Below are 25,055 nucleotides of genomic sequence, written 5' to 3' on the forward strand. Positions count from 1 at the left end.
TGCATTTCATAACATGAAAAATGAACAAATTAAATCGACTGATATAATTAAGAAAAGACTAGTTGTATCATAATAGTAAGGTTTAGCACTACATAATACTTTTTTAGCATTGATAATGTTTAAAAGTTTTCTTAGAGTGATTTACGAAGGAAGAGCCCCTAGATTACATGTGTATTCAGAATTTTGACTATATACAAAGATTCAAGTCCATACATGCAAGGAAGTTCTATGTAGATAAAATGTGACATAAAAGGTGCACAAAAGAGATGGATATACATGAATTGAGTGGGGCTGGTATCACATAATTAGAAGGGCTCAACAAGTTATTTAAAAAAAGAGAAATCTATTGATGACTCCAATTCACAATGAGCTCTATCCCATATGTTCAAATCTTGGAATGATCAAAAGTAATGGCTGGGTAAAATCAAAGCATCTTGTGTTCAAGGAGATCAGCAAACATTTGCTAAGAAATATGTGCAATTTAGGATCTCAAATAATGCCATAATGCCTATATTCTACAACCATCAACCTCACAACTCTCAATGTTCAAGAAAACTAGGAAAGTAGTGGGAGATATCAAGTTGTAGCGTAATCCCTACAATGATTGAAGATGCCATGCCAAATGAACACATTAATGGTCAAAACTTTAGTTACTTAAAGGGCAACCATAATTCAAATTGTGTTCAACCTCATTGACATCATGATCCTAACCCACTCATGATCCTTATTTTGAAATTTGTTTCCAAGTTTACATTTCATAACATAATAATTCATTTTAGTCAATCACCCTTATTGAGAACAATTAACTCCAAATGGATAATGAATCCTGTTCCTATCATAACTTGTAAGCATAGTGGTGCCGGTTTTAGGATAAAACAAATATGAAAAATTATTTTAACACTTTAGCTTATTGAATCTCACGGCAATACCAAATGACCATCAATTTTGTATCCAATTTATGACTTAAGAACCATTGACAAATGTGAAGTTGTATACCCATTATTTATATACATCACAAAGGAGTCTTAATACTCTCTAATATCTTTTTGGCCTGCCCTTTAGGGAAGGTGATCTTAGTGATGGTAAGCTAAAATTGCTATATGTATAAATTTTATTTTATTTAGTCCATCCACCTTGGAAAACTACTTATTCATCTTTTTTCCTTTGTTTCCCTAACTCCTGCATTTCATAACATTGAAAATGAAGAAATTAAACTCTTGGCAACGTTTATCAATGGCTATTATGATTAAGAAAATACTTGCATAGAAAAGCTAAGTCTCATTTAGCACTACACACTCGACTTTTTCTGGCACTTATAATGCTTTGAAGCTGATTGCCGAGGAAGGAGGAACCCTATGGTTGCATGTGTATTCAACATTCTGATTTTAAACAAAAATTCAAGTCCATGTGTGCACTATGTATAGATAAGATGTGACATTAAAGGTGGAAATGAGATATGAATATACATGAAATGCAAGGGGGTTGGTATCGCATACCTAGAAAGGCCCAACGAGTAAAGAGAAATCTATAGATAACTACAATCAACAACAGGCCCAATCCCAGATGATCATATGTGCAATCTCGGATCACAGATAATGGCGATGGGTCCCATAATGTATGGATGCTACAAACATCAAGGCTCTCAATGTGCTGAAACATCGAGTCGCAGCCCAAGCCCTTGGAGGCACTGAGATCGTTATGCACACAAACACATGATGATACACACCGCCATCTGGCGTGCCATCCACGCGTGTGGCGTATGGTGATAGGCACAGGGCATCGAACGCCGGCAGCCAGCTCAGGTGGGCAAACTGGTACGTGCCATCCACTAAATAATCTTGTATTGCATGCAATTGCTAATCAATATTGCCTACTCGCCCATTTCACTCTCTGGATCCGCTCGCTCCACCAATTGATGGGCCGATAAGAGACGAGCAAATTTACTCCACCCTTCTGCTTCATTAGAGTTTCGATGCATGCCAACGCTTACCTTTTACGTTTGCTCTTCAAGGCCGCCGAGGACGACGGATTATTGTGCCAATTCCGTTTTCTCTGATTTATAAACCAGTTGTTTATTTGCTTCAGCTGTAAACCGGTGTCTTGGACCAGTCTGGCCTTTTCATCCTCCTGATCAACACAAAAAGGACAAAAATGCAGATCAAAAAGCATGTCTTGAATCACAATATTTTGTAATCCCATATGCGTCCTTTCTCCATGTTCTCTTGCAGTATAGATTGAAAGCAGTCCATAAACTCCATAAACAGCCGCGCAGTCAAATTGGCGGGTTTTGTTTTTTGTAATCGTCTTAAAATAAAGTAACTGCAGACAGCCGTCTCTAATTTTAAGAAAATGATTTTCGATTAAACACAAAAGCATCTTTCATCTACTTTCTGTAGTCCAAGCAGATTAGAAAAACTTTCTAAAGAGTTTTAAATTGATAGCTATGAGCTCTTCGGCTAAATAGGCAAATGAAATTTAAGATTTCCAGTTAGCATTCCTATGTAGTAAGTGTAAGGCCAGTCTTTTGCCAAGAAATAGCACAAAATATAAACACGTTTTTTAATACAGAATTTATTAATTCTTGTTTATTGAATTTGATTCAACATCCTATATTAAAAAGCTAGTGGAACCTATTCGTCTATTCTCAAAAAACAAACAGAATGTCACTCCCCTCTCAAGCATAGTCCTGTAGCAGAACAAAATTGAACGTAGTAGATATCTTGAATCAGAACACAAGGAAATAGATGTTGCAACTTCAGAATAGCACTGCAAGAATTGCTCCCTCGCACATTTATTGGACGATGGTTGCACGTTCAAGTTCAAGTTTTGGGACCTTTAAGTAGCTGTAAGACTTTGCAATGACATCTCTGTTCTTATGCCCAAATGCTCAAGTAGGAGATGATTGTTGTTCCGGACCTGTATTCCTGCATGTTTAGGCAAGCCAGCACCTGCACGTGTATACATGTGTGTGTGTGTGTGTATACACAAACCTATAGATATACATATTTGTCTAATTCTTTTTTATTTTTTTATGTCAGCATCAGCACCTGGTTTGAAACTTCTGATTGAAAGTGCACTTGCATGTATATGTATCGTGATGTTTACAATAAAGTCTAAGAGTTGGGCCCCATCGACACCCAAGGCTGATGTTTGAGATGAGAATATCAAAATTGAGATACACAGCGCTATCTCTGCAGGTGTGTACAGAAATGCATGAACACCAAAAAGGGAAAAGGAGGGAGATTCCCGTCAGTGGACAACTGATGGCATTATTAACAGTTATCGAAAGAAGGGAAGGCTCTTCTCTCGGTGTCCTGCTTCTATCCACTCCCACCTCAGTGCAAGTACTTAAACGAGTCAAATAATCATAATCATGTTTGCTAGGGAACAGCTATTCGGCTCATGCATTTCTATGATCGAAGATTTAATTGACCCTAACCCCCTTTAACTCCTCAATTCAAGGGCTGTCCAAATTCCATCTAAAATTGATCTCAATCCCTAAAGATTTTTACTCAACCTTTGGTTTTTGCTGAGTTTTTTTACTATAGACTCAATTTCTTAAGGAGATCCTACTTTCTCGATCTTCCCAAGGAACCCTGCCAAAGTAGAATCTTGAGATCTTTGCTAAAATGTCAAACGCTGCTTCTTTTCCATCTAGCAGTTGGATATTGGTGTCATTGATGCTGGATGTATACATGGCAAAGCTTACGTGGAAGCTTTGATGATTTCTCGTCAACCTTTTGTTTTCGCTGAGTTTTTGACACTAGACTCGGTGTCTTGAGGAGATCTTACTTCCTGGATCTTTGCAAGGAATCTTGCCAAAGGAGTTTTTGTCACTTTATATTAAATTCTTTTCATGGACACGGCATTATAAATGGTATTCATCTGTTCTATGTGGATCTAGACTTCTAGTTTGGGTTCTGTCCAGAATACAAAATTGTATTATGTCAAGTGTCATTGGGCTTTATTCCTAGCAGGGCATGGTCCTGATTCACACCGCATGGAGTGCCCACGTTTCTTTAATCCACTTTTCTCTATACCCTGCCTCTGGGGTGTGATGGTTTGAAAGTTAGTGGTTTAGAATTTATTTCGGTTTTATAGCATTCACAATCTTCGGATTCAAAGTGATTTCTCTGCTGCTAAGTCCTTCGTTTTTGCTTATCAACCGTTCACGAGGAATTGTAGGCCCAAGCGAATGTGAAACTTACCTCACCCTTTTATACACATCCCTCCATTCCACAAAGCACTACCTCCTAAACTTCTGTACCTTCGAACGACTTCCCTCTCAACACAGGCTCCACTTGGGCGACACTTCAGAGAAGGAATGCCACACCCTCACCGATATGAAGAAATGCTGAGACCATCAGCTTGAGCTCTTTTCTCTGTGCTCATGAATATTTCCATGTTCGACGTCAAAACAACACTCAGCCTCTTCCACAAATTGTCACCCCTGTTTTCATCTCCTCTCCGCAGCTCTAGTCACAATACAAACGTAAATTGACAACTTTAAAGTTTGCAATAGAACCCAACTATAACATATTTGTAAACATCACTCTGATAGAGCAGCTTGTTGGGGATTTTACAAAGTATACAGTTTAGAGTTACTAGACTACGTAATCAAAATTATGGTTGTTCCTTGGCATCCTCCGCTACCACCGAAGCTTCTTTCTCCTGTCCCTTCTAGAAAACTGGTGGCAGCAAGATCCTTTTTGCAGCCAAAGTGCTCCCTTCCCTCTTGCTTCCAACTCCTCCTTTCTCTTCCCTCTCTCCCCATTGCATACTGCTTGTCAGAGTTTTGTAAGCACGGTTTTGTTCAGGTGCTCACTTCTGCTGACATGCATGCTTCATTGTCTCCACCAGCCCTAGCAAAAAGTCACCTTAGAAACATGTAACATTGCAGGCTAATTTACAAAGGAGTTTCTTTTTAATGGGAACTTACATGCAGTTCATATGTGAGGGGCTTAAATCAAGAGGCACACCTGCCAAGAGCACTGCCCCTTAAAGAAGATATCCAGCCAAGTGGCTGCATATAATTCCTGTTGTTCCGATTTCCAAGGACTCCAAAAAAAGCATGTTCCTCTATGCTAGAGCCCTGCCCCTATCAGTCCTGAATATTTAATCAACTATTTGTTTATTTAGAGTGATCACTCCCCTAGATATTTGATTTTTTGACTAAGTAGAGTCATTTTTTCTTTGATGTTGAAACATTTGAGGCTCTACTCTACTTCACCACCTAGCCGTAGGAAAACTAACACTCTCTTTACTACTCAATGGTGTTCTTTCTCGGATAGAGCTACATTTGAGGCTCTACTCTACTTCACCACCTAGCCGTAGGAAAACCAACACTCTCTTTACTACTCAATGGTGTTCTTTCTCAGATAGAGCTCTCCCTAGATTCCTGCCTCAAACCTAGTGCTTGTCGTTTTAGCAGTCAACTAGATGCCATCTGACCACCACTTTAAGACCCTAGTGTCTAGGGTTGATAGTATCTAGGGTTGATTCTAGGCCCATCAAAGAAGAAAGGGATGGATAAGAAGCCTTACAAAGAGGGCACATAGAATTCAATGACAAGTTTTGACTGCCTACTTCATTCCATGGATATCCCATACATTTTTCTCATTTATATATTTGTGCACATGCTTGTTGTTCACATCTGTGAGTTTTATGTGAATGCATGTTACAGGACTTCGCACACTTGTCTAGTTGTCTTCATCAAATAATGCATTGGTCATTTTCAGTTATAAAGATCTCTTTACCATGGTCTTCACCATGACGTTATATCATCTTGCTATGATGATGATGGCAACTATCATGAGGGGAGTATAGCTAACACTTTCTATAGTGCTCATCTAGTCACATCCAACGACACAATGTTAGGAGCTAGTGCATGGGTCATATTATAATTTTTAGGGTTGTCCAAGCTCTTACCAAATCATTCTCCACTTGCTAGCATGCCTCACAACACACATCTATAGGATTCACATTAGGGTTTCTACACCCTATAGATATACTGGCACCTTCATACTAGGACTTGGTGGTTGTGGAAAGAACGAGATTATATGGTTCTAGCCTGGAAGACAGACGTGATCTCTAAATCTGATTTTCTTTGAGTATATTCTAATTAATAGACTTATATCCATACCACTCAAATGCATGTTAAGTAACACACATGGAGCCATAGCTAGTAAATTCTATTTGGGTAACATACACATTGCCTATCATGAGTTATGAGCCTAGTAATCCTAGATTATCTATTTATTCTAGGCCTAACATCAAATAAATTATGTTCCTGGATAGAGCAGTCATGGGATAATAGCTTTTAAGGAATACTATTTCTTAAGTATCTAGTTTACTTTTATTTATTAGATGCTATTTAGATTAGGTTGATTATCTTTTATTAATTAATCGCAATTAGTTAGCTTAGCTTTTTAATTAAAAGCAATTTCTTGCTTTTGTGGAATTTTTGACTTAAAACTTGTATGTAGTCGATTCTTTGTCATTCAGTTCATATTCTTCCATTAGTTTATCAAGGCCATCTCCTTATTTTCTCTTACTTCCACATTGCTCTTTTCTACCCTCAAGATGTACTTGCTGCATTGAAGCTGATTTTTGACGTTGGTCATACCTCTATCAATCCAAAGGCTTGCTACTCTTTGAAATCAAAATTGAGGGAATCTAGATATTATCATAAGTCCTCTTAAACAAAACTTTGTTTTTTAGCATATCTTTCTCATGCAGACTAGAAAGATAGATTGATTTGGATTTTATGCAAAACTGTGAGAGATTTCTTCTCTTGATTTACCATTTCAAGGCATCAAGGACAATATGGATCTTGGGTAAATCGTAATTTGAACTAGGAAGACTTTTGGGCTTGTGGACTTTTCTTGGATTACATTAAGATCTTACGTATAAGGCATTTGAGTTGTAGAGGAGTTTTGGTTCATGGACCTTCAATTTTGATTATGTGGTTATGGGATCCGACTCATATAATAATTTTTGTATATGAAGGAGCTAGTCCTCATTGCATGACTAGAAATATTGATGCTATTGATGGATTAATGACGTATCACATGAGAGATTATCTAATGTCTTGGGATTCTCTAGTCTTTTGGGTATAATTTAGTGATATTCTTCAATTTTTACTAGGCCGTGTTTTGGGAATACATTTTTTTATAGATCTATATTGGTACACTCTTATTTTATCAAGGAGTTGTCTTTCAGTGTTGTATTTTTTAGACTCTACTAGGGTTACTTGCTTTTATAAAAAATTATACATTAATCATTATTGGAATGCAAAAATGTGTTTAGAGATTAGCTCTAACTAGGAGTGACTCTTGTATGTAGTGTCATTGTCCTTATAGTCCTCTCTTTATTATCTATTGATGATCTTTAAATGAACTTATAACCGTGATTATTATTTTTATTTTTAGTTTATGGCTATTTAAATTTTGTGTTAATTAAATAAATCGTTGGAAATGTGACTCCAACACTCTTCTCAATTTGTCTCAATTCATTTTACATTACTTACATATGCACATAGCACATCCTTTATGATCTTAAAACAATAAATGCAATCATTATGACATGTAGTACTCGTATTTAGAGGGATATTCAATCTCTTAAAAAAGCCCCATAAGCATGGTGAGGTATTTCTCTACATGATGTATTACATGAGTAACCAAAATTATTTTGCTACCATGTTGATCATGTTATGACTATCTTATAGATATAGAGAACTAAAACTATTCAATTGACAAATCCAATTCTCAAGTAACTCATACCAACTCATGGACCACCAACATAGCCATAACGTAACCTTTAAACTACCTAGATTTCCTTTCATTTTAAAATTTGGAAAGTATGGTGGCATAGAGTACTTGTCATGGAATATTCTTAAAGAGACGACAAAAGATACTAAAAATGTTCATTGTTCTATACATGTCCTATCTTTTTTCAAGATATCAATTTCTCATAAAAATTGATGTGTTTAGTATTGTGCTTTGAACATGTGAAAATGATAAACTAAAATAAATCATATATATATATATATATATATATATATATAAATTTACAATGATTATATGACTCTTAGTTCTAAGAAATGCACATATTGCTCCAAGACTCTCTTTTTTGTTTAAGAAGTATCTACAATCTTAAATGGTCCTTATAGACAGATTTTGATGAGGCATATCTTGTTTGACACTCATTAACCACTTTTGGTTTCACTATGGTGTCATCATATACCTATGTACATTTTATGGTATCATCCAAATTTAAAAATAATTTCCTCTCAATTCTATTTTATATCATCTTTAAGGCCTCTCACAAAGCCCCTTATCTTTTGGGATTCATCTATGTGCTTACTTGTGAGAATATCTTCTCTATAAGTGACAATATACTAGCTCAAGGTGTTTCTACATATTTTGCAATAATCTGGGGCCTCCCATCTGCTTGCTCAAGTCCATGTTTGAGTAGACTCCTTAGAGGACAGCTTGTTCAAAGACAATGAATATCTTAAAGACTTATATCATTTTTCCTAATTCTCTTCACCATTTATAAGCCTCATTTCCAATGGATAAACTAGCCTAAAGGACTTGTTACTCAAGAGACATAGTTTAGATCCATGGAAGTCTTGCAATTTTTTGTTAAATAGGTTGATGGAATATTTATTCCCTCTTCTACTTTCCTATTGAATATAGCAACTACTCACATTAAGTTGCAACCTTGTGCTTTGTAGGTTTAAGAGCAATTCACCTATATTTTATAGCAACCTTTAAGAGGCTTGAAGAAGTATCCAATTTATACCAAGTTAACTTCAATCATGTCTAGTCTAAAGATCTTTCCTATGTACCAAAAATACATTTCCAATCTCATTTCCTCCTATGCAGAAATGTTATTATGGTTCCAGAATAGTTGTTTTGAGATAGCTTTTAAATTAATTCTTCTAATAGCTTTCATAAAAGTATGATAGTTTCTTTAATTAGTATACAAGAGCTAAACTACTAGATCCATACTGATCTACAAGCTGAAAACTTCTTGTCAAAGTGTTTACTAAGGATCAACCATTAGAGGCAAAGAGGTATTGGTTCCTTTTGCATGCACAAGGTTTGGAAGATCTAGTTTTATAGATCTATAATTTGTGTTACAAATGAAAGAAATTGGCTTTGAAGAGAGAATGATTAAGACATTTCAAAGTAGTTTTTCGCAACATCATTAATAATGCCAAATCCCATACTACAATCAATGTGCAAGTGCTACACAATTGATGCCACAAATATTTCCAAAATTTGACACATCCCTCTATGTCTTCTCTAAAGTAGACATGTAGTTTAAATATATCCAGATTTTTGGCTATCAAGAGCTCTACATTTGCAAGCACACATGATGTAGTGTATATTCATCGCTTGTAATTCATCACAACTAGAGAAGTTGACCTCTAAACAGTATTTACTCTACAAAAATATCCTGAAATAGTTAATGATGGCAACAAATATAAATGTACAATTTTCAATGCACATTGTAATTGCCATGATTTTTCTTGGTTAGCAATCTTAATTTTAGAATTTTCTTTTAGATTTAAAGGAACCACCAACATGTAGAACTTGAATCTTTAGACTAGCTCGTTTTAAATTATTTTAAATATTTAATTGCTTGCAAGTGGACTTTGCAAATACAAAAAGCCATGCATCTCCTTGTGTAGCAAAAAAATTAATATTAATAGTGTGGAGATATCCCCACACATTTTGTGTGCAACCTTGATATCATAAGACCTTTAAAAAATCTCCAATTAATGATTTGAGCCTCTAAGTCCATGTTTGTTTGTCTGTGCTATCCAATTTTTTTCATCAAATTCCAGCTTTTGTTTCTTGGGAACCTTTTATTTATTTCCCTTTTTAATCTCCTCACTTTGAAAGGTAATTACCCCCCTCATCTCTCTCTTCACACACACACACACACACACACACTCACAGGTGTATATGTAGATAGATATATAGACTAAAAAATTCTCACTTTATCCTTTGTATCATATGGTTTTTTAGTATGTTCATAGATATTGCATATTTTTTTATGCAATAAGTATTTGAGAGTTTTTTTTTTTTAAATCACAGTCTGAAGAATTTTAAAGCATTGTGAAATAGATCAATGGGAATAAAAACATATATCTAATGGGGTTGAAATTGAGCATGCACACAAGCATGAATCAATGATACTCGCTGATGAGCCCCTCTTAAAGAGATTTATTAAGGAAATCTTGCCATATTGTTATACATCATATTTTTGTGTGTATGTAAAAACTTTATAAATAATGTCATAAAGTAAAACATGGTAGGAAAATTTTTGCATGAATACAAAGAGCTCATCGCTGTAGTGGCCCAATTATCACTTGGAGTGACCTCTATAAGAAACTTGTAAGAGTGGAGAAGGACTAGGATCATGCCCAAAAGCAGTCAACGTCATAGGAAGGGCTCTTGTAGAATTCTTTCTATTATGATACTAACCATTTATAGATCTAAGGGTGAAAATAAAGAAATAAAATATACAATACACACTTGGAATGTCTTCCAATGCCTTGTAAGCTATTAATTACAATGGAGCAAGCACTTGAACATCAAATGTATATCCTTTAGGTGTGTCGATTCCTAAAAATTATTGACATTATAACTTCATGAAATGCACTATAGTAAGAAATAACACTTCAGATTTTTAAACAAGTGTTGAAATCCTTTGTTAACTTCTCTTAATAAGGGTAAATAAAGTCCTCCTTCAATGATCTCATACATACATACCTCAATGAATATTCTAGTCCAAGTTTTTTTGAAGAGCACATTAAATCGATTTTAAGTTCATAATTGATTATTGATATCATAAAGTGCATAAACAACAAAACATTGGCAATAGGCACAAGAACTAAGAGCATAAAGTGAGACAATAATAATATACTCCTTTTGGGACGTATTGTGTCATCGTAGACACTATGTTGTGTCATGTATGATGCTAGGAGCATAAGCATGGTTATTTAATTAGGCAAGGTACTACTACACTGGCTCACCATTGTTTGCAAGATTGGAAAATTAATGGGAAAAAGCATTTGGCATCTTGCCTTATATTGGTTAAGGGTTAAGACTAGTTCTAAACCTAGGTAATACACACAAGATGCATATACAAGGCCCAAACAGGGTATATAGATACTAGTGTTCGGATATTGGACAATGCAGTCCCGAATGACGAGCCCTACCTTCAAGGGACGAATCTAGATAAAGGCACATTCTTGCATTGTAAAAATGTATGGCCAAGTGTGGAGGATAGAAAATAACAATGTTACCACCTTGTACGCAAAATTTTTCGATTTGTCTTTAGGAACTCAAATGCAATCTACTAACATCATGAGTTGCGTATATGCTAGGCACGAGTATTACAAAACCACAAAAATGGAAATCTTAGGGTACTCGTTTGTCCTTGTTGCTCACTGAAGGCTGGCCCAAGCTATCATGTGGGCTGTTTGGAAGGCTCATTGGGACACATGTGAACACATACCCCGCCCAATAAGCCATTTTATATGGCTATTTAATTCATCATGCTTAAGGGAGAGGAGCTCTACTCATAATAGGGTGCTAAATTTAAAACCAACATCTAAAAAATCAATTCCCCACTTAGCACAAGCTATAGATTTTCAAAGGAACATCTAAAAAATCAATCAAAACTTACATCCATTTATTCAAGGCTCTTTCACTATCTTGATCACTCAAGGGATTAAAATGGGAGGAGATAAATATAGAGAAGGAAAATACAGAAGCCTAAAATGTAAAAAACACACCAAGAAAATTTAACATGATTTGAGTTGATTTAGTCAAAAATAGGGAATTCTATCTATCTTCCATTACACACCCTTGGCAATGAAAAGGGCTCCAAGCTTGTTTGGATTATGTGTCATATATGTGCATATTCCCATTATATGTGTCCCTTGTGTGTGTGACCATACATAGTGTCTGTTTGAGAGTAGCTTTATGAGAGATGTTGTGTGGTGTGTGATTGGAGTACTTGAAAAATCAAAGTACATGTGATATGTTTGACATCACAAGTGATGTCAATGGACTAAGACTTATGCCTCTAACTTTTAAGTCTTGCAATATTGTCTCACTATTGAGAATTATCCTCTCCCTCCCCCCACTCCTTCTCTCTCTCTCTCTCTCTCTCTCTCCCTCCCCCCCCTTCTCTCTCTCTCTCTCTCTCTCTCTCCCTCCCCCCCTTCTCTCTCTCTCTCTCTCTCTCTCTCTCTCTCTCTCTCTCTCTCTCTCTCTCCCCTCCCCCCCCTTCTCTCTCTCTCTCTCTCCCTCCCCCCTTCTCTCTCTCTCTCTCTCTCTCTCTCTCTCTCTCTCTCTCTCTCTCTCTCTCTGTGTCTCTCTCTCTCTCATCATGGAGGTCTTTGATACCCATAGCTGCTCCTAGGGAACCCTCTAGAAATCCCACCAAATGGTACTAGATCAAAATCAACCCTAATATTTTTTATAAATTTTCATGTTAATCACCACATTGTTGCTTGTGTGTCTTAGCTTCTGCTATTGATCTAGAGTTACACACTCATATAATAGAATAACAGAAGTCCTTGAGCCTTTTATGCCTAATAGTAGCATCAAAAACCTTCAAATACTTTCTTTTGCCAGTGTAAAGTAAGCTTATACTCATGTAACTTCATGTAGAAGGAAAATTATTATTTATAGATCCTTTTCCTATTGCTATCACCACTAGTACTATTGCTCACTTCTCTACCAAGTTTTATTTGCCTACACTTGAGTAGATCAGCTTCTCAAGTGCGCTACTCAATATGCATTGAATTGGATCTATCTAATGTACCGTGCTCCTTATTGAATTCTCCACCTACACAATATAACGGTTCCTCAGTCATATTTCCTCTAAAGAGCTTTCAAGGTTGTCACCTAATAAACTCATGGAAATCTCAATCAAAAGCTCAATAATATTTCCTCCATTTCCAAATCTCACATTGTGGTTCCCAACTCTTTTGCCTCTACTCCTTACACGAAGGTAGAGTCCAAAGGACACTCTCCCTAAAAATTTAGTGATAGAAAATCGAGCACCAACTTACATCCACTTATTTAAAGTAATAATTCGATGTTGCTGGCACTAAAGCATGTCATTTGTACACACATTGATCTTTAATGATGAATGTATGGGAATGGTTTATATGTATGTAGATCCAATTTAAAAAACTCGCATATTCTTAACATGAAAGGAAAGGTTAAAACTTTACAAGTCAAAAATTTAAAGATAGTTTGATATGACTCATTTAAGGAAAACATTAAATAAGGATATCATTTAGGGACCTAGGGTATCATTAAATAGCTCATTTAGGGAAAACGTCCATTAGCATATAAAAGATAGTTAAAATTACAATAACATATTCATTAAACCCTAGGATATCATTAAACAGCTCATTTAGGGAAAACATCCATTAAAAATTTAAAGATAGTTTGATATGACTCATTTAGGGAAAACATGAAATAGGATATCATTTAAGGACCTAGGATATCATTAAATAGCTCATTAAACCCTAGGATATCATTAAAAAGCTCATTTAGGGAAAACATCCGTTAGCATATTCATTTCTCTACATCATGAAAATAAACATTGGGTATTATCTTGTACTCTCAATGCTGGCATACTCTTAATAGCAAGGGGAACTCTGAGCAAGGAACAACTAAGCTATGCATTTAACATACTTTCTAACTATTCACTACTAGAAAACTCTTAGCTAGTATGAAACGTTAACTATTCTAGGCTAATAACCAATTGATGGGTTACAACATCTAAAACAAGACTAGCTAGGAAAATTACTACATGATTTTGATATTGGCCAATAATCTTTTTTATTATGACAAGAGGAACTCCTATTATAATAGCTATCTACAAAACCATTGGGTTAAATCCCATAATATAGGGAGCCCGAAGAGACTTTATGCTCCTTAGAGATGGATGCAAATTTGGAATTTTGCTCTAATAAAGCAATCTATAACTACATGATTTCTTTTTTGGGAAAAGAAATCAAGATGGGATCTCTTTTGAGCTAGCCACATGCTTCTAAAAAGATTATGGTTCTACCACTCGTTTGTGGATTGAATCTCGATAGTGGGATTCAACCATGTCCCGATATTAAATTTCCATGAGTCTTAGTCTTTAACCTTGCTAGATGCATGCTAAGGCCATGGTCATACATGAACATGAGATACTCCCTTAAACCTCACTTGGTTGTTGTAGTTATGTACCATTGGTATTAGTGCCATAAAAATTTTACCACCAAGGTGGCATCTACTAAAATTTCGTCACATTAACCCCCACTCTTAACTTGGGTTTAGTTTTGATTGCCTTAAGCCTTTGCATTCGTGTATTCAAGTTGTTTCTAGATTGATTATGAGACACTTTTTCAAGAACCAAAATACTAACTTTGGATTTTGGGTCTTAGGCCTACTTGTTCCAAAGTCTAAGATCTGACTCACTCTTTCCAAGCTCCTGGTACCTGTAACCTATTCTAGGTTCAACTTAAATTTTTTCCAGTTCTAGGATCAAATTTTCCAAAGTCTAGTTCATTTATTCTACATTCACTTTCTTAGAATCTGTATTTCAGTATTGTATGCACTTGATGCAAGTTCCAAGTTCTATATAAAACAAATTTCGAGTTTAGTTCTATGTACTTTAAAGTCGTTGATAACTTCACTCCTTTGAGAATATGTTGCCTTTTGGCTCTAATGGTTTAATTTTGTTCTAGTTTAGAAATTGACATCAATAATATGTCATTGACATTTGTATTACCCATGTCATGGGTGAAGGGATGCAAGTAACAAACCCTCTCCTTGGAGATATACTTAGTAAATGGTATCAGGTGTAGAATGACTGGCTATAAATTTGACAAACCTCAACATTTATATGCTTTTTAATAGATTTTCTCTCATTGTATCACATCTTGATGCAGTAAAAGAATTGTTCAAAGTCCTCTCCTTGCTGCATTTTCCAAAGAGCTCCCTCCCCCAACTCCATCTTTTGCCCACATACACTGGTGCATTCCTAAGAACTGTTGGGATATCTCAAGGTGTATGCCTCAGGCACACCTTATGTTTCTATGTGTGAGTGCTAGAGGCACAGTTAGGTGCCCACAAGCACAGTTAGGTGGTGGAAGAGCCACATAGGATGATTGAGAGAATCTAGGAGCAGATTGAGGAGATGATTGTGGAGCTCTGAGGTCATCAGTGATGTCAGTGAGCTTGTATGAGGTACCTACTTAAGGACCTCACTCTTCTTCATTCTATAAGCAAGTATTCTGAGTTTGTATCCACTCTACTCTTTCCTTTCATTGTTCCAACATGATATCAGAACCATTTGATCCCCCTTGAGCCCATTTCTGCCACATCATCATCATCTTCTTCTTCTTCTTCTTCACCATCTCTCCCTCTTCTTCCCAAAATTTGCTTAAGCCTGTTCTCCTCAGGTTCTCAACCATTTCCCACGCCCTTCCTACTGGAGATCCACCTTGAAGGGGCAAACTTCCGGCTGTAAGGAATTGAAGAACCTCCATCTCTGCTGGTCGCCATTACACGTTTTTCGTCGATTTCTCTTCCTACGTTTTCTCTACGCCTGCTCCTTCTTTCTCTAATTCCTTTCAGGGGAAGCTTCTCCATCCTTGGGCTACCTTGGGCTGAAATCTGAGCAGCAATGGCTGCATATTGAAGGAGAAAACAGAGAAAAACCAGTCGACTTTGTAAAAGGAAGAGAAGGCGACCTGACGCGTTTTTGCGCCTCTTCTTCCCAGAGGATCTACTGTGGTATACCAGCTTTCTTTTGCCTCAGAAAGCCCCCTTTCTTTTGCTTTGAAGAGTGAGCTATAAGCCCTCCAAGTTCAGCTCTTTAGTTTTGACAGTTTTGACAAGCTTTTGAAGATGATGCTACATAAAATGCTACTCTAGCATTTCTGGTCTTTTGAAGTTTTCAATAACTTCAGTACAAGTGTGGCTTCAGTTTTGCTTTGATTTGTTAGACCTGTTTTTGATTGGAAAGTACTCATTTTAAGCCACCTCTGTGAAGCATGTAAGAAGAAGCATCATTGATTGAATATTGGTCACTAGTATTTGCTACATCAAGTGCTTATATTTTGGAAGTCTTTCAGTTATTGTTTTTTCCTTGTAAGAGAGAAAGACACTGCCCAATATCTGGGTTAGACCCTCTCATGGCTACCCTATTGAATCTAGAGAAGTCTCAGAGAAGTTCAATGGAAAGGGCTTCCACACATGGCAGATGAAGGTGAAATTTGCATTGATGAGGGAGAACTTATGGGGACTTGTCAAACCTACTCCTACCGCTACTTCTACGGCCTCCAATGCTGGAGAATCCTCAACTCCGACATGACCGGCAAGTGATCCAGCTAGAGAAGAAAAAGCATACGGTATCATTGCTCTTGCTTTAGGAGATGATTATGTTCACCATATCTCTAACTTGGAGTCTCCTTCGGAAGCTTGGCAGAGCTTGACTTAATTTTTGGTGCTAGCTCTCACATCTCTAAACTATCACTTAAAATCTCTTTCTTTGAATTGAAGATGGCTAGTGGTACTACTTTGGCAGCTCACGTCAACTATATGCGGAGTCTTATGACTCAATGAGCTTCTATCAACTCTCCTATTTCTCCAGATGATGCTATGGCAATGTTACTTAAGAGTATGCCTGAAGATTATGATCACATTGTTACTACTTTGAAAAATCTTCCTAATCCTAATCTTGAAGGTATTATCTCTGCTCTCCAAGAAGAAAGGCATATGGAGCTCAGGAAAGGCAATGACACTAGGACAGGCAATGACACTGTAAAATTCCAGAAGGGCAAGTATACCCCTTGCAATCACTGTGGAAAGACAAATCACCTTTCAAAGGACTGCTTCAAAATTAATCCATACAAGCACTGTGGCAAGAACAACCATAATGAGAAGTTTTGCAGAAACAAAGCAAAGACAGAAAATGCACTTACAGTTCATGAGCCTCCACAAGATGAGGCATCCTTTGAAGATTATGCATTTTAAACATCTCTATGTATGCTCCAGATCTCTCTTTTTATGTCAAGGTAAAATGAATGAAAATAAACTCTTGTGTTTTGTGTGTTTTGTAAACACCTCTGGTCACCTTATGATGTAGGCCATGTGTATGATTTTGTTCCATGGTACCTCCTGCAGACATTGTGTGCATGTACATGCAGGGGTGATAACCATTGGAAGGTCTTTCTGTATCCCTTTTTGTTTACCTTTCACCCAAGGGAACCCTTGCTAGCATGAGAACCTAGCCATAGATTAATCCTTGACCACCATGAGATGGCATGAGAAACTATGAGACTAGATGTATCCTTGACATAGCCTGAGGCATTTCCTTGAGGGGGGGTTTGTTGGGATATCTCAAGGTGTATGCCTCAGGCACACCTTATGTTTCTATGTGTGAGTGCTAGAGGCACAGTTAGGTGCCCACAAGCACAGTTAGGTGGTGGAAGAGCCACATAGGATGATTGAGAGAATCTAGGAGCAGATTGAGGAGATGATTGTGGAGCTCTGAGGTCATCAGTGATGTCAGTGAGCTTGTATGAGGTGCCTACTTAAGGACCTCACTCTTCTTCATTCTATAAGCAAGTATTCTGAGTTTGTGTCCACTCTACTCTTTCCTTTCAGTGTTCCAACAAGAACCATGTAAACTTGTCAATGAGAATTAAAAGTGGACTATTGATGAAGCAAACTATCATTTAATGCCTTTTATATGACAAGACGAATGCGATAGAACTGTCATTCTACTCACACCCTTGTCGAGGTTGCATAAAAATGTTTCTATTGATGCAACACAAGCATTGTAGAGAAACCTACAATTTTCTCAAGGCATTATCTCTAATGCCTAGAATGGCTCCAACCTACACTATTGGGATATCATTACCTTGCCAACTCTACCACAAGTGCAATGCATGATGGTAATTCCCAGCCATCCCTCTAACATTAGATCGCAATATCATAGGTGAAATCTTTAGCCTTAGGGTCTATAAAACTTTCTTTTTTTGAAAGTATGGATTCAAGGGAGTCCCTAGTATCTAAAACATCTTTAAAAAGCATAGAAAATAGAGAAAATCTCTTCTTAATCTCTTGTTTATTTTATAATGGATACCTTTACACATGATCAATAGTGGGTTGCAAATGGAGACTTTGGCCCCCAATGGGCATAGCTATGGAGAAAATATGGTATCTTTCTCTCAACTTAAGATTTATTTAAAGCACATAGTAACACTACACCAGCACCTAGAGAACATTCCAACACAAATGCAAGAAAGTAATGCTAGCAGTGGTAATGCTAATGAGTTGACAATGGCCTCTATGGAGTCAATCACCCTCATACATCTATTAGATTGGTTTAGCATGTGCTATTATGCTTGAAGCCCACCTTTATGCATTGCCCTTAAATATTTGTAGATTTCGTTCAATCGCACTATAGAGTCAAAAGTCCTTTGGCAACATGGGAAGTTAAACAAACAAGTTAGTAAGCCCCAATATCCCAACATTAGGACAACCTTCTAGGGAAAAACTATAGGGTAGTTGAAGTGACCTCATAGGGCAAGGTTGTGAGGGGATGTTGGCAAGTCCATGAAAGTTGAAGAAGCATTCCCCTATGTCCAACTTCAATAAGGGCTTTCGCATGTTAGGACTTGTAAATGCATTTGATGGTTGAGCCACCAAAGCTTCCCATGCTCCCCATGCTCCTAGAGCCACCAAAGCTCCCCATCCTCCCATTTTGTGGTTGAGCCACCAAAGCTCCCCATCCTCCCATTTTGTGGTTGAGCCACCAAAGCTTCCCATGCTCCTAAAACTACCAAAGCTCCCCATCCTCCCATTTTGTGATTGAGCCACCAAAGCTTCCCATGCTCTTAGAGCTACATCTTTATTCATCTTCCATAGGATTGCTTCATGATCAAGAGGTTGTGTAGGCATTGTCCCTAGTGAAGCAATTGTCATCCCATGTTGTTGTATAGCAAAAGGGTTTACCAATGTAGGGTTTTTTGGACTTGATGGATAGGCTTGTGCAACTCAATAGAGTTGAAGGGATATGGTTGAACGATTTGTGTATTCCCGCCTACCTAAGGAGATAAGCCTAGTTGACAAAATGATCAAGCAAGCAAGATGATTCAAGATGGAGATGGACAATTACACGGCTCACATGCGTTGTAGATGTCCTATATTCTATGCTTCCTTAATACCGTGGCTAACCTCAACTCAATTCATTATTTTTTTTTTATAGGGGAGCTACCTTAAACTTCTAAATTGAATCATATCTTTTTAGAGAACAAGGTGGAAACACTCAAATCTTTTTAGAGAACAAGGTGGAAACACTCAAATTTCGATTCCTAGACTTTAAGATTCTCTAAGAGGGCCTCACCACACTATTGCCAAGGATGAAAGTATAGCAATGGGACGCTCAGCTACTTTGCAGGAACAAGTCCTAGGATTCTTGAGATCTGGCAATAATTTTGTGAGCGATTTCAACCAAGCATATGGAACGTTTGTCTGAAGCAATCTTTTTGGAAATAAGGAGGAAACACTTGATTTTCAATGCCCAAACTTTAGGTTGCTCTAAAAGGGACTCTGCCAAGGCGGAAAATATAGCTCAACCAACTTTGCGAAACAAGTCCCCACAAACGCTTGCGTGATTTCCAAGACTAAATTTGCAAGCTATTTCAACCAATCGTATGGAAGATCAACATCTGGAGGCCAATCTCAATGCTTGGGCATTGCAATGCTATGCTAGCAGCCTTCAAACAAAGGTGTTGGGCTAGAATTAGAAAGCTGGGAGAAAGAGAGTACAAGTGTAACCAGCAATTCAAACTGGGTGCTAGTGGGGCTAGGATAGCCCCATCGGGAAACATGGGGAGCCCCTCTAAGTAGGGCATGCTATCCTTCATAGCATTAGCTTCCTAGTTTCATTGGCCCAAGAACAATAGTAATTATAAGAGAAGTAGAGAATGCTCTCTTACAAATCAAGCTAGCCTTCGAAGCATTAGCTTCCTCTTTCGTTCGGCAAAGAACACTAGTACTAAGAAAGGGAGAGAATGCTTTCATTTTTGTTTTGAGTGCCGGTTTTTCTCCAACACCCACCACACAACTCATGAGAGAGTAGTACATGCTAGCCTTGGGAGCATTAGCTTCCTACTCTTCATCGGGCAAAGAAAACTAGTTATAAGATAGGGAGCGATTGCTCTCTTGCACATCATAAATCATATATTGACATGTCATGGCTCATAGGCATGGCCATGGGCATTGTGCCACCGTACAATGTCCACACAGGACTCGGTAGTCGAACTGACACTCTCATTGAAGTGAATGAACCGAAGTAAAGTGGGAGCAGCTAGGTCCAAGTTCAACTACTCGAGCAGTGACAAGCAACAATGATTCAGACGACACTGACAATGGACAGGCTATAGACTCGTCACTCATAAGTAGGAAGTTACTCCGACAGCCAAAAACAAACAAGACTTTCCCACACCTACAAGACAAATATCTCATGACTTCCTTCGATCATCAACGCCAAAAGTACATCTGCTTACCGTTGGATACGGCCATTTTGAATGCGAGTGCCACCACGACTTCAACAAAGACGTAGTATCACCTGGTAGCTTGCCAGCCCTCCTCTTTCGGAGGATTTCTTCCCTCACGTCCACTATCTTCTCTCTGTATCCCTGTAGACAATGAGAGCAGGAAACACAAAATTAGCACTCACAGCCTTTGCCTTCTTCACAAAGGACAATTCACAACCTTTCCTTCTTCCCAAAGAGCAACTCCCATTGAAAATGCAAGAGATTTCGCCATGCTCATTGTCATTCCTACGGTTTATAGTGCAAGTGTGGAGGAATGGTTCATTCAGAAGGTCACCCATTTCGTGCAATTATGTTTGCCGGGCCAAACTACTTCGTCATTCTAGCTTAAGTTGCACATGCGTATTTATACCGTTTTCAGCTCGCTCTTCAGATCTTGTCTGACGCGCTCCATAAGAGAACGCTCTGTCTCTGTGGGTACAAGAGGGCCAAACGCTCCCGCATCCTGCCCATCGAAGCCTGTCTCGTAGATACCAGGATCACTGTCCACCTGGTCATTGTCATCGTCAGACATTGTGGCACCGTTTCCTTCTCCGGGAGATACACCTGTTCAAACATGAAATGTCGAGATGGGTCTTGTTGTACAGATACACACAATATTGTCATAATGAAGCTCCCTTGTCATGAGAAAACTCCACACATTTGTCACTTGCATGAGCGAGGGTGTTGGGTACACTGACCTGTAAGGCTTAAAAGTGACTGTTCTAGCTCCCAGCAAGCCATAACTGCCTCCATGGCATGGACTCGCACATGTTGTTGCAGTTGCTCTTTGAACGTGCATAGCAGGAGAACATAGTGTGTCTGCACGCAGATACAGAACGTTTGAGTTCTGATCACCTTGGCACAAGCATAGATAGCTGCAACGATTCAAACTGTCTTGTCGAACTTACGAGTAACCCGAGGGCCTAAGCACATCAGTCATTTTCACATTAATGAGACGATTCTAAGAAATTAGTTGATGCGACTGGGAATTCGTACACTTCGACTCCTCCACTTCAATGGACCAATGTTGTCTTTAAGAGACGAATAAGGAAAGCGTAGTTAGCGAATGACAATCAGGAGTCAGGACCTTCATGGCATTATGATCGGCCCCTTAGGACTTTTTAATACTCCATCCAATTCCGAGGTCTCCCTCCTCCGCGCATCCGTATGTGCGTATGTATATACACACAATTCCGCATTGCATCCGTATGTACGTATGTATAAACACACAATCTAGCCAGTTCTAGTATTGACCTCATGACAAGGGTTCTGCGCCTATTGTAACTCTAGAGCCCACGTCATTCCCCACTCCAAATATTGGTGAATCTAAATTTCTAGTTAGTTCTCTAGAAGAATAGAAGAAATTTTGCACGGGAAAGCCTTGTTCGCATGACCGCGAGCACAAATTTTATCGAACAAATGTTTGACTGCAGAGCATGCGGCGCGGATATATTAGTTTCCACTTCCGCAGAGGAACTTGGAAGACATTTTAGGTTAAAGTCCATCGAGCCGGAGAACGTAACTTTTGGAAAACGGCCAGCCCTGAGCATGACCTTACGAAGAAGCCACAAGCAAACACACATGATTCTCATGAGTATGTAAACAGAAACGGAAATGAAGACATTTCGAAAACCACGGGACATTTTCAAGTACCCCGTCCGATACTGACGGTGCTTCATTTCACCACTGAATTTCTAGCAATTCGCAGCGACGGAAAAAGAAATCCCCACCAGTTCGAGCACGAATATGCGATCGAACTCTTTACCATGAATTCATCTAGCTTGTCCTTCTCTTCGCCAAGGAGCAAATGATTTTGACCCAGGACGGCATACTTGGTGAGGACTTGCGAAGCCTGAGTTATCTGCGCATCGATGCGCGGGAGCTGATCGACAGGGGTGGCTATGCGCAGGCAAGCTACGTGAGCCGAAAACAGTTGTTCATAGAGAGGGTGCATGGAGATGTCAGCCTTGAGTCTCGCATTTTGCCAGGTGATGTGAGTATCCTGCTGGTGATGATCGGTAGCGACATCTTCATCGACTAAATCACTACTGTTGGCGGTGTCGGAGTGCTGCAAGTCGAGCAGGCTTCGGCCATGGATGTCTCCGGAGCCATGGGAAGGCTGGGAAGCCATAGCCGAAGGGAGCCACTGAGAGGCGTAGTGGGATTGATGAGCTTGAGCATGAGCGTGAGATTGCGCTTGAGCTCGAGCTTGACCTTGAGTTTGGGCTTGAAGAGCAGCTCCAGCAGCTCTCTCTCCCGCTGCTGTAGCTGATTGGAGGTGCAAGAAGCTGCACTGCACGCACTGCGAGCCGGGCTCGCACCCGCACCACTTCCGGTTCTCCTTGTCGTTGACAAAGGAGGCGGGAGGGGAGGTGTGCTGCTGTTGTTGCTGGCGCAGCACGGCGCTGCTGAGCCATCCAAGCTGCTTGTTGATGGAGCCAGACTGATCGTAGGCTTTGTCGTCCATGGTGGTTTCTTCTTGATGGTGATGATGGTGATAATCTCAAAGAGCGTGCCCGGCAGCTATGGCGAGTGTGATGGAGGGGAAGGAGGGGAGCAGAGTGAGGCAGAAGGTATCGTATGGTGTGATCTGATTGAGCTCAGAGTATAAGTGAAGGCTATGGCGGGACAAAAAGCTCAGAGAAGGACGACTGTGCAGTTCGCTGGCCTTGGCGTGTGAGAGAGAAGAAGCTTATTTACATAGTTTTGTATTAAACTAGCTTTTTTTTTTTTTTGCTTATCGAGCAATCAATCTTTGACCACCCCCCCTTTTTAACTCGGGTTCCACATGCTCACCTCACACACTCGCTCACCTCAGCATCTCCTCGCGTTCAATCTCCCTCAGAATGCCCCTGTGCAACTCGCAACGTTCGATTCCCCTATGGAATGGCAACTACCTACTTGTCAACTTAGCCACACTCTGGCATGCCCCTCGTAGTTGGACGTCTATATCTTGGGGGTTTTGAAAAAAAAAATTTAAGTTAAAAAGAAACTCTATTCGAGATTATGCCATCATCTCTAGGTAGTTTCCACATCGTCATCACTCTCTCTTTCGACAGTTGTATGGCCTCAGTTGAACTCGTGGTGTTTTCTTGCGTGACCTCCTTGGTCATGTAGGACCAAGGCACTTGTTTTCAAGTTTCCATGGACCACAGGATGGTGCATTGTAGCATATGTGTGTAAGTCATGAAATTTTCAATTCAAATGTAGACCAAATGACCTGATCTGCCTCCTTGAGCTACATAATTACTGACATAAAAACCAAGTTGGTTGCCCTTTGGTGTTCCAAGCCACCCCCTCTAAATCCTTGGAGCAATCTGGCACATCAACTTGAAGCTAGACACGACTTGGATTATTTCACGTTTTTTTCACGTGAACGCATTTAAAGTACAGCAAAGCCATGCTCCAAACAAAGCATGTGCTACTCGCTCTTTCAACATGGCCACATATCTTCACGAATAGTCAAAGTGCTTTGGAAGTTGCAAAGAATCATGTACTACATGCTCACACAAAGAACATTGTGTGGTTTAGAGGTGAGGGCATCTATAAACTCTTGCTATGACTATGTGGACAATAGCTTAGGAAGATAGGAGATGTGTATGTGTTTCCACACTGTGCTCCGTTTGTGAATAGGTGGGATGTGCCACAAACAACAGCTTGGCAAGATAGGTTGCTCATCTTGACAACCTTTCAAACTCCTCCCCAAATTTGAATAACATGCTTCTCTCCATGTCTCAAAAAATGTGTAAAGAGAATCTCGAACTCCACCCAAACAAGTGTGTAGAGGGGGTATTTGGGCCCTCCATTCATGGCTAGAATGCATAAAAGGGCATGCCCACTATTGAATGGGGGCACAGCTACTGCTACGAACCCTTCGTTTGTGCAAGCATGTTGTTGCCTTGAGAATCCCAGTCATTGTTGCACCTCTGCCCCTACATCCTTCCATGTGCAATGGAACCACACAAGTTACCACCAAGTCACAATGTGCCTCGATTATTTGCCCCATCTAATGTATTTCCATATTAGACAAATGGGCTTTGCTTGCATGAGAAGACTATCTAGGCACTACGGGCTAAGTTATGTGATGTAAATGCACCAACAAGATGCATATTCTTCAAGCACGGTGTGCATTGACTCTACAAGGTTCCTAGCTACTGAGCTTGGATTTTGAATTGGGCAAACATCGTCCTTGGGTAGCCTATGTGATTGTAAAGGCCCATCAGTGGTTAGTCACTTTCCTACATTGATGTGGTTCGTCTTATGCAACTCGTATCAACATATGGTTGTGTGGCTTGGCAATTTCAATGCCAACCATGATCTAAGGGGTATACCAAGGTTTGCAACGTGCAATGCGCATGATCAAGACTGTCCAACCTGCCACCAACCATAAGTCTCCAATTGAATGCTCGTC

At 39.0% G+C, this 25,055-nt stretch overlaps 1 protein-coding gene across 2 annotated transcripts; it reads right to left on the reverse strand.

Annotated features, from left to right (window-relative positions):
* Positions 1–1,024: 1,024 nt before the first annotated feature.
* Positions 1,025–23,330, reverse strand: LOC147900290 (homeobox protein knotted-1-like 7). Of its 2 annotated transcripts, XM_087377617.1 has the most exons (6): positions 22,410–23,330; positions 21,343–21,463; positions 21,015–21,208; positions 20,615–20,746; positions 1,991–2,127; positions 1,025–1,179 (listed from the first exon to the last, which is right to left on the reverse strand). In XM_087377617.1, exons 1-6 carry the CDS (start codon positions 23,109–23,111, stop codon positions 1,173–1,175), a joined length of 1,293 nt encoding a protein of 430 aa, XP_087233743.1. In that variant the 5' UTR covers positions 23,112–23,330; the 3' UTR covers positions 1,025–1,172. The 2 variants fall into 2 exon arrangements, with proteins under 2 accessions (XP_087233743.1, XP_087233744.1); XM_087377618.1 differs by lacking the exon at positions 1,025–1,179 and having other exon boundaries at positions 1,383–2,127; positions 22,410–23,329.
* Positions 23,331–25,055: the final 1,725 nt, after the last annotated feature.

Source organism: Dipteris shenzhenensis, chromosome 7 (genome assembly GCF_047967505.1).
Source record: "Dipteris shenzhenensis isolate YYH24624 ecotype China chromosome 7, Dip_SZ_1.0, whole genome shotgun sequence".
Taxonomy (NCBI): Eukaryota; Viridiplantae; Streptophyta; class Polypodiopsida; order Gleicheniales; family Dipteridaceae; genus Dipteris; species Dipteris shenzhenensis.

Excerpts from the sequence above, each read along its gene's own strand:
- LOC147900290 (XM_087377617.1), bottom strand. The coding sequence starts at position 23,111 with ATGGACGACAAAGCCTACGATCAGTCTGGCTCCATCAACAAGCAGCTT. Across the intron at positions 21,464-22,409 it reads ACAAGCTAGATGAATTCATG|ACACACTATGTTCTCCTGCT; the intron begins GTAAAGAGTTCG and ends ATCTGCGTGCAG. Across the intron at positions 20,747-21,014 it reads TGAAGAGCGAGCTGAAAACG|GGATACAGAGAGAAGATAGT; the intron begins GTATAAATACGC and ends CATTGTCTACAG.